The 13880-nt window shown below is 38.9% G+C and overlaps 1 protein-coding gene across 7 annotated transcripts in view; it reads left to right on the top strand.

Annotated features, from left to right (window-relative positions):
• AFF2 (ALF transcription elongation factor 2) overlaps window positions 1-13880 on the top strand; it is a 340458-nt gene that overhangs the window by 85386 nt on the left and 241192 nt on the right. For all 7 annotated transcript variants that reach the window (XM_075107035.1, XM_075107036.1, XM_075107034.1 and 4 more), the window contains exons 2-3: window positions 2715-2835; window positions 9976-10866. In XM_075107035.1, the coding sequence (XP_074963136.1) occupies window positions 2715-2835; window positions 9976-10866 (1012 nt within the window). The remainder of the gene's footprint in view (window positions 1-2714; window positions 2836-9975; window positions 10867-13880) is intronic.

Here is a 13880-nt window from a genome sequence, read left to right on the forward strand (position 1 = left end):
TGTGGCAAAATGCCTCACTTGGTTCCCCAAATACTTTGCGTGCTGGAGACCAGAGCCAGCTTTTAGATAACAAAGTGCTGGAACCTCACATGAAGGATGAGATCTGTTCTGTGCTGTAATCTGTGATCTGTGTGTTCAGTGGCCAGCTTCAGTTGTTTTGAATGGGCCCAGGATTTCACCCTGAAACTCCAGGCCAAGGTTGCCATTGGGAAGCTGTAAAACGCAGCTCTAACTTTCATGAAAAATTCTTTCTGAAGGAAATGCTGGCAGTGCCTGGGATAGGACTGCTCCCATAAACACAGATTACTTACGCAGGATATAAAATCCACTGTGCTGTTATTGAGACTGGGCTCATAACTTAATAATGATCTGATCTTGCTGCAAGAGTCTCACAACCTGTGGGTGAAACCACCGAAGAAATCCCTGCAAAGATCTGCCACAAGTGGGGTGAATACGGTGTGTTCCTACTGCGTCCGGGCTGGATTATTCCTGGGCTAAACCAGCCTCCTACTCCAGAAGAGTTGTGGAGTCAGCTTTGTCCTCATATTTGTGTACCAATTTGGGAAACAGTTTGTACTCACTTATTCCCGCACCTGTGGCTTTTAATCTTGATTTAGGACACGAAAGGAAGGGAGACTTGTGCCCACCTTCACCTTTTAGTGAACACGTCACTTGTGGTTTGCAGTGTTGTGTCAGCAATATGGTTATGTATAGTACAGTAAAGTGACTGTTGCTTACAATTTCCCTTCCATCTCCCTCAGGAAACCAGCAAATAGTACTATAGCTTCTGCAGAAATACCAAGAATGATTATAATGATGTTCTGGAGCTTGATGTTTGTTCCAGTGATGCCACTATATCATGAGGCATTTAAAATAAATAAAAAAAAAGTGGCATCTTCTCAGCCTTCTAACTTGTAAAAGGAAAATGTGGATGGAAATCATTCAGCTCAGCCTATGTAGGTGGCTTTGCATTCTGTTTACAAGCCATACTCAAGCCTTGTTCAATCCAAGCCAGAGTGATCTTGAAGTGCTTAGACCAATTATTAATTCATATTTTTTATTTAGGTATCTCATTGTTGCATTAGTTCTTCTTTTTTCCTTTCCCTTCCCTGTACAAAAACAAGAATATGAGTGTAAGGATACATGGAGTCATCAGGCAACAGACATATGCTTTCCTGTGCTCTCTGTAGGGTTTGCAGGTTCAAACACAACCTGCCTGAATCATAAGAACTTTAATTGAGTAGATAAAGAGGTCCTCATAATTATAAACTGCAGTAGGTATAACAAGAGGCTAAATACATAGCTGTGGTTTTAATTAGCTGGTGCTTCAAATTAGTAATTGTGGTTTCACTCAGAAATCAGTGACTTTATACACTGTTAAAGCCTCATCACTGTGCAGTTCATTCCTCATTATATCTCTCGGTGTGAAGCTTTCAATACAACATCATGCTGAGCTAAAAAGGCAAAAGTTGTAGATATTTGGTTATCTTCCAAGTGCAGTGGAGCTCTATGGAGATTTAATTCATTCTCGCCAGTGACAGAAGAATTAACTGTTCTTTGTTACATATGTAATATGTATGTTTGTATGTATGCATTTGTACATAGAGGGTGTGCATGGATGTGTTCATGCACATCCAGAATCTATCAGCGAAATACTGCTTACAACAGATAACAACAGTGCATATAGTGAATCTGCTATTCAAACTGTTCTCTGGAATTTGGTAGCTAATTAACTGACACAAAGCAGAGCCAAAAGTCTCATAACCAATCAAATACGGGTTGAAAGCACAAAAGTGTCTCTTAATGCTTGTCACATGAGAGGTTGTCAGTGCAAGTTGAAACATGCATTTTTTCCTCTCCTCTTTCCTTTCCTATTTTTCCCCCTCCTTCCGGGTCTTAATTATGTTTTTTTCCCTCAGAGGAGGAGGAGGTAGTTTGCAAAGCCAGGAGACCAAAGTACTTCAGTGCGATTCAGGGGAAAAGTGAATGTGGTCTCTCAGCTTGTCATCTAGGTCTGGCAGGTGCACAAAGTAAGCTGACATACAGACTCGCCATTGCTACACGGAGGTGCTAGATCCTTTTGTTTGTTTGTGTGTAGAATTATCTGATACTGGAATCAACTATTCTAAAGTCTCTTCTGGGAGCCTGCTACAAAAACACTTTTTAAAACACCCTTGACACCCACAATGAAGCTGTACATAAATTTTAACAAGTACATGGGACAGAATTAGGTGGTCTAAATCACATGAGGCTGAACTGGAGCATTGGGATGGATGAGACAAGTGTTACACAGTTAAATGGACTTGAAGATGTTGCTGTGCTTCCTTGACTTCACATTTGCTTTCTCTGCACATATCCTTTGTGGGCACAAATGTGTGCGTGTGTGTGCGCGCGCGTGTATTTTACAGACTGTTCGTACAAATGCGTCAGTGTATTTTAGTCTTCTGCATAATGCTCTGTTAATTTGAAAAGACCATTTTTGTCTGGTTTTGTTTTAGAAGTGTACTGACTGTCCTAGTGCCCGATTTCATATAGTATTATGAATCAAAATTTACATTTGGGAAAATTATTCAGTGGCTGCTGCTTTCTTTCAAAATTGTCCTCAGGATTTGTATTGTTTCTGATGTTTTGCTGCTCTTACTGACAGCAATGAACATGTAACTAAATTATGGAGAAAATAATATGTTGTCTTTTCTTGTCTTTCTCTTCTTCAGTCACTATGAGCAAGACCGGAGTGCACTTAAGCGGAAAGAATGGGAGAGAAGAAACCAGGAAGTCCAGCAAGATGAAGATCTCTTTGCTTCAGGTTTTAACCTCTTTGGGGAACCCTACAAGGTAAATTGCATCGTCATACTTTACATTTTCAGAATGCCTTTTACCTGAATGCATTTTACAAATACAAATAAAGCTTCTCATCACCTGTAAGAAATGAGTGTTGCATCTACCTTGGCACTTATACTCTTGAATACGCTGATTATCCAAATCTGCATATGGCAGCAGAGCAAACGGAACGCTCTGCCCAGCGTTGCATGCTAGCACTGATGGAATCAAGAATTTTGGTTACAGTCCAGATAAAGATTTATTCCGCTAAACACAGAGGAAGAGGTCCTGCAATAGGAGTATATGCAGCAGATTTCTCTACAAGTGGGTTCATACCTACAAAGCTAGCACTTAGTCCCTTTATTTTTAAGAAAATATACCTGAGTTGTTAAAACCAGTGTTCTCTCTATGGATAATGAGTCCATAAGCTTTCCTGTGCAATCATAACCATCCAGAGAAATCTTTTGGGAGACTTTCTGAATCTTTGGGGAGCATAACAAGTGTATGAAAGGGACTTATGACAAGTCTTATTCTCTCTAAGGAGCTTTGTTGCCTGAGATTTTCATCACCAAGGGATGTCCCCCTTTATCATTTCTGCTGCTTTGATTTTCAGTAAGACATTCCCTGAAGAATTCATCAGAATGTAAATTTTCCTATCTTTTTCTCCTCCCAGTCAGAGGTATCCATTGAAAGGCCACCACTTCATCTTTCCATTTTACATTGTTAGCAGCTGTAGGGAGGATGAGGGCTCTTTGAAAATCACCAGAAAAGGAGGAGGAAAGACTGGCATTATTATCACATGGTGTCTAATAATTATAGACTGGCAGAGTGTGATGGATACACTTGACTCCTAGCTGTACTTTGGTTCAGGCTGACTAAAGAGCAACAGGCCTCACGTCCTTGAGGTGAACTTGCGAGCTAGAAAGACCCTGGCTCAGGTACAAGGGAGTGAAGGTGTCTTGAAAAATATCTCGAAAGGTGGTTTTGAAACCCACAAGTGCAAGATAACCAAAGTACAGAAGAAGATAACAGAGCTAAAACAAAGATATCTATTGTGTCTGTGCTATTGACTAGCAGCCAACTACTTCACCGTATAAATATTACCATTAGGATGGGCCCAATTTGAGCTCTCCCTGTATTGCAGCTGGACTGCAAACCAGTGACTCTCCCGTTTGGCAGGGATGCCTCTCAAGGGTAGAGATTTCTCACGTGAGACTGAGATCCTTCCTTAGCCAAGGCAGAGAGATCCCTTACCCATGACAGATCCTCAGTAAGTGACTGATAGCATGATGAATTAATACTAATGAAACATTACTAATCCATCTAGCTACTCAATATTTTTGTAAATATTGTATGGATAATTCCATCAGATGTAAACCATTGACCAAGTCTGAGACTAAAATTGGATCCAGCCGCCCCTAGGCTCCAAAAGGAGTCAGAAAGCAAGGGGGTCCACTCTGAACCTCATGACTCAACAGGATGGTCGTGCTTACTCTGTGCATCTCCGGTCTCTGTGTGAATCATTCTAACATGATTCTAACTCAATTTTCCTTTGTACGTTTCTTTCATGCAGTAATTAATAAGGTGAACCTTGCCATCAAACTTATTGGACCATGTGAAATTATTGTTTTACTTCAATAAAACATATTGCTGCTTCTCTCTTTCGAGCGAGGTGCATTCCGCTCATCCATGACAGAGACTTATTCAGCCAAATAAGGACTATGCACTAGGACAGTTTGTTTGTGGGGTCTTTTTGCTTTGTTTCTAAAAAAATCTAATCAATGCAGTATTTCTGCATTGGACCACATTTTAGCACTTTTATTTATGGGAATAATAACTTACTATGAACTGATTTTGAGAATTTCTGCAGGTCATGTAAATGTTTTTGTTCATGTAAGTGGTCGTTTGGACTTCAGTAGGTAGACCAATATATAAATCACTGCAAAATTTTGTGTCAGGAACTAAAAACATGCCGCCAATACCTATTGTACCATAAGAATGATAATATCTGATTTTACATCTGTTTAGTGTGGATGTATTTGCACCAAGCATACATAGAGCATATGTTTTGTCAAAAACTGAACAACTAAAAAGCAAAAAATTATCCTGGTGATTTTCCTGAGCAAATTTTTTTTAAATTGCTTTTCACCTGCTTGGCAGGGATGTTTGTCACGTCAGTGGGACTGAGCAAAAGATAATGTATTACTATCCTAAAAAAAATTTTAATTATAAATTGCAAAAGATAAAATTTCAGAGGAAATTGCTCGCAAAAATAGTTACATCTATCTGAAATTTGCAAAACAAAGAGAACTAAGACTGAATAGGAAAGCTAGCTCTTGCCTACTTTTTACACTATAGGGGAAAAAAAGGGACAAAGTGATAAAGTGGTGTTTCCTTTGTAAGTTCTGCATTGCTAAGAACCAGCCACAGTACAGTTTCCTAGGAGCTAATGAAAGCTGGTTCTAACTCTTAGTGGATATGTAGTGACTTGCAAGTGCAAAACTCAGTTCAGGGTTTTGTTGATGTTTATTCTAAAATGTAGGGGCCACGAGGTGAGAATAAACGTGCTGCACATTCCATTTGAATTGCTTTTCCATTTTGAGGTGAACAGATGTTTCTGTGTGGATGAGACTCGAGGCCTGGTGCGCACAACAAGCTACTCCCATCTTGTCTCTTCTGGTAGCTCTCAGTGGGAACAGAACGAGATGAAACACTGCCCAGCAAAGTCAACTCTTGTGGCCTGTGATGGGCACAAGGTCCACATCCTCAGCTGGACTAGCTCTTCTAGTGAGCATTGGCTCAAGGGATGGCTGGTGTGTTTCTGAAAGATCTGGGGGTGGGAGGTGAGATAAAGACTACAGTGACAAAGGGAAGTCTGAGAATATCAGGTCTCAGGAAACAGAAAACGTCTTTCTTCCTTTCTTTTATTCCCATACCTAGTGCCCTTACTTGTTTATCATTCCATCCTCCGTTGCTTCAACAGTAACCCAGGGAAGGGACTGTTGGGGTAGGGAATACCACCACTGCTGGTTTTATGTTTTAAAGACAGAACAACTGGCAGCTGTTTTAAGACTGCTCTAAAGTTGGAGATATTAAAACGTGGTCAAAGAAAGGAGGCTAAATTTTCTTATGGAGCTTACTGCCATTGTGTGTCCCGAGATGTGTGGAGTATCTGCCTCCATCTGTCATCTCTTTGCTATAGCTGTTAGAGCATCTTTCTTTCTATCCCTCTGTCACATAAAACGTAGGTGATCACTATAGTTTTGGACAAGTGCATGTTTCTACACTGAGTCTTTGTAGTATGTGTATGTGTACACATACTTGAAAAGAGGTGTTTATTTCTGTGGGTGTATAAAATACATTTATACATGCTTATTAAAAGATAAAAGTTGTCTTTTGAATCTGTGCTGTCTCATGTAGGGAAACACCACCTTTGACAATGTGATGACATCCAGCATTATTTTGGGAAGGTTGGGCAGCGAGGGCTGTGTTGCCCTTTAGTGCAGGTTAGCAAGCGTGTGGGTTGCAGGTCTTGCCTTTGAGCTCTTGTGCAACCTGCTAATGCTTGATTTTGCCAAAGTGATCCGAGAAGGGCCTGCAGTGTTATGACAACAGATATTTGCAAAAGCAATGTCAGAGTTTTCCTGAGAGAAGCTGCAATTTTACTACAGAATTGTTGATGCCTTTTAATGTTTTAAATTAGTAAAGAGTTTGGGATGAGTATGTTAGAGAAAACAGTAGGAGTATTTTGGTTACTTTTCAAAGGAATTGCCTCAGAAGACTTTGGCTTGAGAAGGAGAACCCAATGGGCAGAATTTCTGCTGGGGGGCTTTTGGTCAATGTTAAATCGTTTAACTTTTTCAGGTAAAGTCCTTCTATGGTATTCAAGCTTAGCATAAAAAAGACCTCAGGCTCTAATCCATGGAGGTTAGTTTAACTGTGAGGCATGAGAAAGTGAAAGAACTATGAAACCTCAAGTTTCACACAAATTTTCACAAAACCCTTGAAAATTGGGCCTATACATTTGAGTGCGTTAGTTCTTCTCTTTGTAAAACTATAATGCAAAAGCCATCTAGCAAATCAGTCTTCCAATAGGATTTTATTACAGATCTTTTTTGAAAGCAACAGAAGCAAATGTAGGAAGGTGTACATTTCCAAAATTAACAGGAGCCTAGAATGAGGGGGAATGCTACTAGCCATGAGTCATGAACCAGACGTATAATTTATGCCTTGGAATACTCAGAAAATGCTGCATTTCCTTGGTAGCGGCACAATTGTGATTCAACATGCTGTTCAGAAAATAAGATGTACAGAGGTTTCTTTTAAGAAATCAGCCAATTATCCAGAATATGAAGGTAGAAATTGTCCCCAATCTGGAAGCAACAAAGAGCAACCAGACTGGTTTTTGCCTTTGTCTTGCTGGTATCCAGGCTTGTCAAGAATACTTTGCTTCTCACGAGACCCCTGAATTTGTTGAGGAAATAAAATCATTAATGTTATGCTTTATGTCTTAAATGCAGGTAGTACATTGCGCTGCACACTTGAGCACATTCAGGTTGTGATGCACAAGTCTGTCTTAGTTGTGTGTGCTCTAGTTTTATTTAAGAATAAGCCAGATTACCACACACATTCACTATGTGTTTTTGATTTGCAATCTGGTCCAAAGGCCATTGAAGAGAGTAATAAACCTTCCATTGACTTCCACAACTATTGTATATGAGCTTTAGTGCACTTAAAATATTTTAAGGTTGTTTAAATTAATTTAATCTCCATGCTTTTCAGGAAATATATTTTTTATTAATGCTTCAAGTAAATTACTACAAATAATAATACCTAACACTTATAGAATGTCTCTTATCCCCAGGATGTGAACATTCTGCATAAAAGAGTTAATATTAAGCAAAATTATATTTATCATTATGTGACATGTAAAAGAAGATATTTGAGAGAATCAGATACTTCCAACACAGAATGATTGAAAAGCTTTACATTCAAAATAAAATATTGATTCCCTCTGTGAGGATCTAGGCAAGAGCCATTCAGTGTGCCGTGATGTTGAAGTGTTACAGTGATAATATGTTGTCAGTCCTTTTTGGTTTTTTAGTTGGGTTTTGTTTTGTTTTTCTCTTTTAAAAAAACTTTCGCTAAGTGTGCCCTGGGAGTGTAGCTGAACCAGAGGTGAGGGTTGGTGGTCAGGCTTTTTTCGACACTTGGTTGTTTCCCATGTGCTATCCCATAAGGAGTTAAAGTGTTTGGGGAAGAGGAAACAGAACAAGTATGTAAGTGTTTAGACTTCGCATCATAATTCCTGCTGGGCCCTTAAGCACAATGGAATCTCCTTGTTTTAAATTTGGGGGTTGAACAGAGAGAGCCTGGTTTTGGCTGCTGCCCAAACAGCTCATTGTGCAACTCAGTTGAAGGAGACTGCTCATATACAAAGAGCTTATTCTTGGCTTAGCTAGAATATAATTTTTGCCACTAAAATGACCAACCTAGGGATTTAGTTAGTGAATAAAAGTGATTCGTGGTTCTCCACAACTGGGATTATTAACTGTGTCAGTTAGGAGCACTGGCAAAATATCTATAGATGAGAACAACATTGAACAGTTAATTTTTAAATCACTGCCTCAGTGCAGTGGTCATATATGTTACAATCCCTGAGAATGAGCAAAAGGAAATTTGCATTTATTATCTTCTTTTTCAACATTTTTTTTAATGGCATGTGCAGTACTAAGGAAAAAAAAAATCTTTCCGCAATATTCTTCTCATCTCCTGACTGGTTCAGCAGTGGGTAATATAAGCAGATATTTCAGAAGAAAACCATGCATGGATTTTTCTCATCACTCAAACTTCTGCTTAATACTAGAGGAAAATGGGATCAGTGGCATGGTAGGACCCCTCGTCAAGGAATGAAGTGTGACACTCTCTAACCAACCTCAAGCTGATAGCGCTGCCTTTCCCTATCTTTATGGCCTGGTGTTAAGGCATCTTTGGACTGTGGAACTACTTGCTGTATTAAGTGGAAAAAAAAACCAACCCCAAACATAAGTCATTCCAGACTGTAGAATTTAACCATCTGCTTGAACAGGAACTATAGTTTTGCTTTGTTTTTATCCTTTGAGTCTTGTAAAGTAATAAGCATGGGGAATAAGATGTTTTAGTTCTCTGCTGGTTGTTTCAGTGGAACATAAAGGTCAGTAAGAAGGCTGGTACTTTGGGTCTCTGTGGGGTGAGTCAGAACAGGAAGAGAGAGGAAATTAGCTGTGTATTAATTATAGCATCCAGCTTTTTACAAATGAAAGGGAAAAGGAAAAAGATTAAAAAAAACCCACTTTGTGTTCCAAAAGAAAAAGTATAATAGCACTGAAACACCGATGAGTCAGTATTTATTTAATAATTACTGGAATTCAAAGAAAAGCATGATGCACAAATACAACGAGCCCGCAGACAACAGAAGAATCCCAATACTTAAGAATGTGTCAATGATGTCTATTTATGTTCTATGAGAAAATATTTTTGAATAATTTTTTATTTGAAGCTACTGTAGCATTTGAGTGGGTAGAAGCTTTTTCTTCTCTGGATTCAAATGATAGATATTTCAGGTCAAACTGAACTCTCTATAGAAAAGTAAGTGGAGTAACACGGGAGTGGAGGGTTTGGCGCTATATGTTTATTACAGACTACCCAGCTTCTATTTATGGCAGCACTATGGGTCAAGGGGCTCATAGAGCAATAACATACTTAAATAAACTGTGTGATTGTAATTCAAATGCTCAGTAACCAGTAACTGCACGTTCATGTTTTGCACAATATGAAATGTACAAGCCCAACATCTCTGACATAAAACTAGCCTGTTGTCCTCTAACATCCATAACTGCTGCAATTTTAACACTTCTCTGAGAGCATATTTAAGAAAATGGGAAGCAGTGTACACGTGTTAATCATGCAAGCCTGTTTCAAGAGATTCTCTGAACACAGTTATTGATACGTTTTTCTTACATAACATATGCAAAATGTAATTGAAATTAAATTAAATGTCAGCATGACACCATTAAACAAGTAACATTTGCCATCTTCTAAGAAAACTATTCTGAGCAGTAACTTTGTAATTAGGAATTTACTCAGTCTTTTCCTTTTTTTTAAAATGTATTTTAGACAAATAAAGGCGATGCCCTTGCAAACCGTGTCCAGAACACATTGGGAAATTATGATGAGATGAAGGACCTGTTAACCAACCATTCCAACCAGAGCCACCTTGTAGGAATCCCAAAGAATTCTGTCCCACAGACACCCATTGACAAAAATGAACAGAACTTTTTCCCAGAACCAAGAAACAGGATGATCCCATCTCATCAGATCAGTGGCCACTCATCGACATCAATGCCTCCACCTTCTTCATTATCATCTAATTCTACTTTGCTACACAGTCACCAGAGCAGCAGAAAGTCGAGGACAGACTGGTCACGTGGTGGTCACAACTCTAGTGGGACCCAGCCAAGCCAATCCAGTAGTCAGCAGAGTCGGACAAAGCATAGCTCTTCTCATGACCAGCCACAGGGCAGGTATGAAGACCTCTATAATTGTCAGAGCGAGCAGCATAAAAGTGGAGGAACTGAGGAAGGAAATTCTATGGCAGCATCTTCACATTCGAGGAGGCATACTCATTCAAAGTCAGCGGCTGGAGAACATACATACAAGGAAAACAGTCATTCAAAGTCACCCACAGAGCTTGAGTTTGTAGGTCACGGTCCTGGATCTCCACTTCCTTCCACATCTTTGTTATCTGCAAACAATGGTCTTTCGACCCAGAATTTCCCACCAGGACTTCACTGTAAAAACAGCATGGTCCAGCAAAAGCCTACAGCATATGTCAGGCCTATGGACGGTCAGGACCAGGTACCCAATGACTCACCTGAACTGAAACCTCCGATAGAAATTGAGAGTGGATATGGAAATCAGTCTTTTGGAACACTGCTGGAAGGAAAAGTGAACACACCTAGTTCGAAGAACAAAGTACCAAAGCTCAACATTCCTCCTGTTACTGAAGTAAGTAGTTCAAAATATCTAGTCTCTCATACTGCTTGAGTATTTCATGCACTGCATATTTTCCTCTGGAAATATGCAGTTCTATTTCCTAGAATTATGGTCTAAAACATTCCTTTTTTCTAGAATGTGCATGACTGCTTTTGGCAAAGTTTGTTGTGATAGTCCCAGTAGCGATATTTAATGAAGTTTTAAAAGCACAGTTTGGAATGCTAACATTTCTTGTTTCCAATTAATATTAAAAGGCTAAATCTCTGTTAGATGTAATACATTTATACCAGCCAAAGAACTCTAATATCTCAATTAATCTGCAGTTTTCACTCTTCTTGCATTTAAAGTTAGGAGCTAGTTTGATAGAAAGATTGCTGTTCTAAACTCAAAGGAAAAATGGCAGTGTTCAAATTTCAGTGGTGTGAAAGAGTTCTACCATTGAGGAGTTTATTTGCAGAGTTTGCTAAATTCCCATTGCTCTTAATAGAATTGATGTGGCTTAAGTTCTGACTAATGCTTTTGAAAATGTGTCCCATTAAAGCTTTTACGCATTTTGAAGAGCTCTTAATATTGGGATTCAGTCCCAGTCTCTGCTCCCAACAGCTTAAACAGTTGAATTTTGTATCGCTGGTCAGTACAGTAGCCCTGTGAGGAACATTTTAGTTGGTTCATATTCGTGTCCATTCCAAGCACAGATGTATAATAAGGACACCAGTTGAACTATTTATATTCTGTATGCTTTTTTTCTTATTCTGAGTTTCTCTAAAGCAGTAACCTTTGCAAGGTAGGTTTATAGTGTACATATGAGCAGAATTGCAATATGGATTTTTCATAGCTCTCTGTTTTCCTCAAAATATTTCCCTGCTTGGTAATATTTTTGTACTAGGAATGAGGAGCGATGCATTCTTAAACCACTTTATTGGAAAAGGTCAGCTTTTTCTATTGGAATAATTGTTTCAAGCCAATAATTTGTTTGACTATTTAAAAACTTGATGTTATTTATTAACATTCCAGGCAGCAACAAAGACTGATGTGTTTTGCAGTAGAGCTTGGAATAATTTTCTGGGAACTGCATCTGAAAACAGTAAAAAGCCTATTTATATCAAGTGGAAGCTGAGGGTTGCTTGCAGATGGTGTTTTATTAGAAAATGTATTTGTTAATAAACGTAGCTTTGTACAAGATTACTTTACAGATGTTTCTGTTTATTTTTACCTTAGGTTAAAAATCTGCTGATGTAGATGGCTTCATAGTCTGTTGCGATTTGTCGCTAGCATTGTTTGGCAAGTAAACAATTGCATGCAAAGGAAATAGTGATGTTGCAAAAGCAAATACATTTTTTCACTTTTGCCATCTATTACCACTGTGAGTCAATAGAGGCACTTTAAAGAGCAGCATTAATATGAAGTATTTTTGGAACTAGAATGTACCTCTTGCAATTTGTATCAACTATTAAGAATGCGTAGTTTCTTTCTTTAATTTTTGAGTGAAGTCCTGGCACTGTTGAAATCAGTTGAGGTGTTAGCAATGATTTTTGGGCACAGGATTTCACCATTTTGCATAGCTCTAAGAACCTCTGATGTGAACTGTTGTTTTTGGAAAGATTCCTAGTCACACAGATGAAAAATTACGTTGTGAATTTGTAGCTATAGTTGCTTTACTTTATATCCTGTGTAGTGAAAAGTATAGACATAAAATTAATTTAATTTATGATCAGAGAAATGGTAAACTCTAGGCACTTCAGAAATTAATGCAGATAATAATCTTTAAACAGTCTGCGTTATAGGAGCAAGCAATAATTTGAAGAGGGAAAGAAAACCCAAAGCTGTGTTAAGGTGACAAATAACTTTCCTTTCCGATACAGCACATATGACAATAGCCAGACTGATGGATCTTTTACAGGCAAATCTCCTCCTGAGTTTGGAGCGTTGGATTTTTTTTTTTTGCCTGTGTCAGGACTGTGAACTTTGGCCCTCTGTGTTTTTCCACAGATGTGTATCCTGAATTTGATTTACCCTGCGTTCAGCAATAAAACTCCTTCCAATCCAATGTTATAGATAACTGGTTTAGTTTAAGCTTAATCAGAACTGACAGTGCACACCTGTGAAACCCATAACCTTTTCAGAATGACTGCAGCGAGTGGCTCTGTTGTAATCTTTATACAATTGATGTGGAGGCTTATGATCCTTCGGTGGTGCTTATCAATTTATGAACCCTCCCTAGCCACCTCGAGCCGTAGTGATCTGCTTGAAACAATTTTTCTCCTGCTCCACGGGTTTCCATCCTAACACTGTTCCAGGTGGTGGTGGTGATCATCTTCAAACTAGCAGTAGGAGAGTTACTTTTTGGGGGCATTTCTCCATAATTTGTTCTGTGGCTCTCCTGTATCTTTGAGTCCATTTTTTCAAGTCACTGAGTGTATGCATATACATTGCACACCAAACATATTTTTTCTCAAAATTTTGCATACTCTTAAGATGAGGAATTCTATGAAGAAATAAAATTCCTAGGAGATGGTCCTGCAATAACGATGTCTATTAAGACATGTGAAGTTGGAAAAGAAAAAGATGGTTTTTGCTATCTTAATGGCGAGGGGTGGTGGTGGTGAGGAATAAGTAACCAAATATTTGAACAAGCAGATTTTAAAATATGAGTTCAGACTGATGTGGAAATATGGTATCATTTATCATGGCTTAATGGAATAGGACGTTGAGTGCCCGGGAAGCATTCTGCCACGTGTAAGGAAGTGATCAATTTTATAACATAATTTGTGTCACTTGAGGTGTTGCTCTAAGAATCTTTGCTCGTTTGCTGGGCCCAATTCTGCCCTCAGAGATGTCCATCCATCTTTCAGCTCCTCTGGAGTGGACAACATTGTTAATGCCTTGCTGCTGGCATGTCTCCACTGTGCAATGGATGGTGGTTTAGTGATTTCTGAGCTTGTAGAGGTTCACGGTGAGTTCACACAGACTTACCAGAGTGGGTCAGGATGTAGTGTTAGCAGCACTTACGCACCTGCGGACTGATC

This window comes from Phalacrocorax aristotelis, chromosome 11 (assembly GCF_949628215.1).
Source record: "Phalacrocorax aristotelis chromosome 11, bGulAri2.1, whole genome shotgun sequence".
Classification (NCBI taxonomy): Eukaryota; Metazoa; Chordata; class Aves; order Suliformes; family Phalacrocoracidae; genus Phalacrocorax; species Phalacrocorax aristotelis.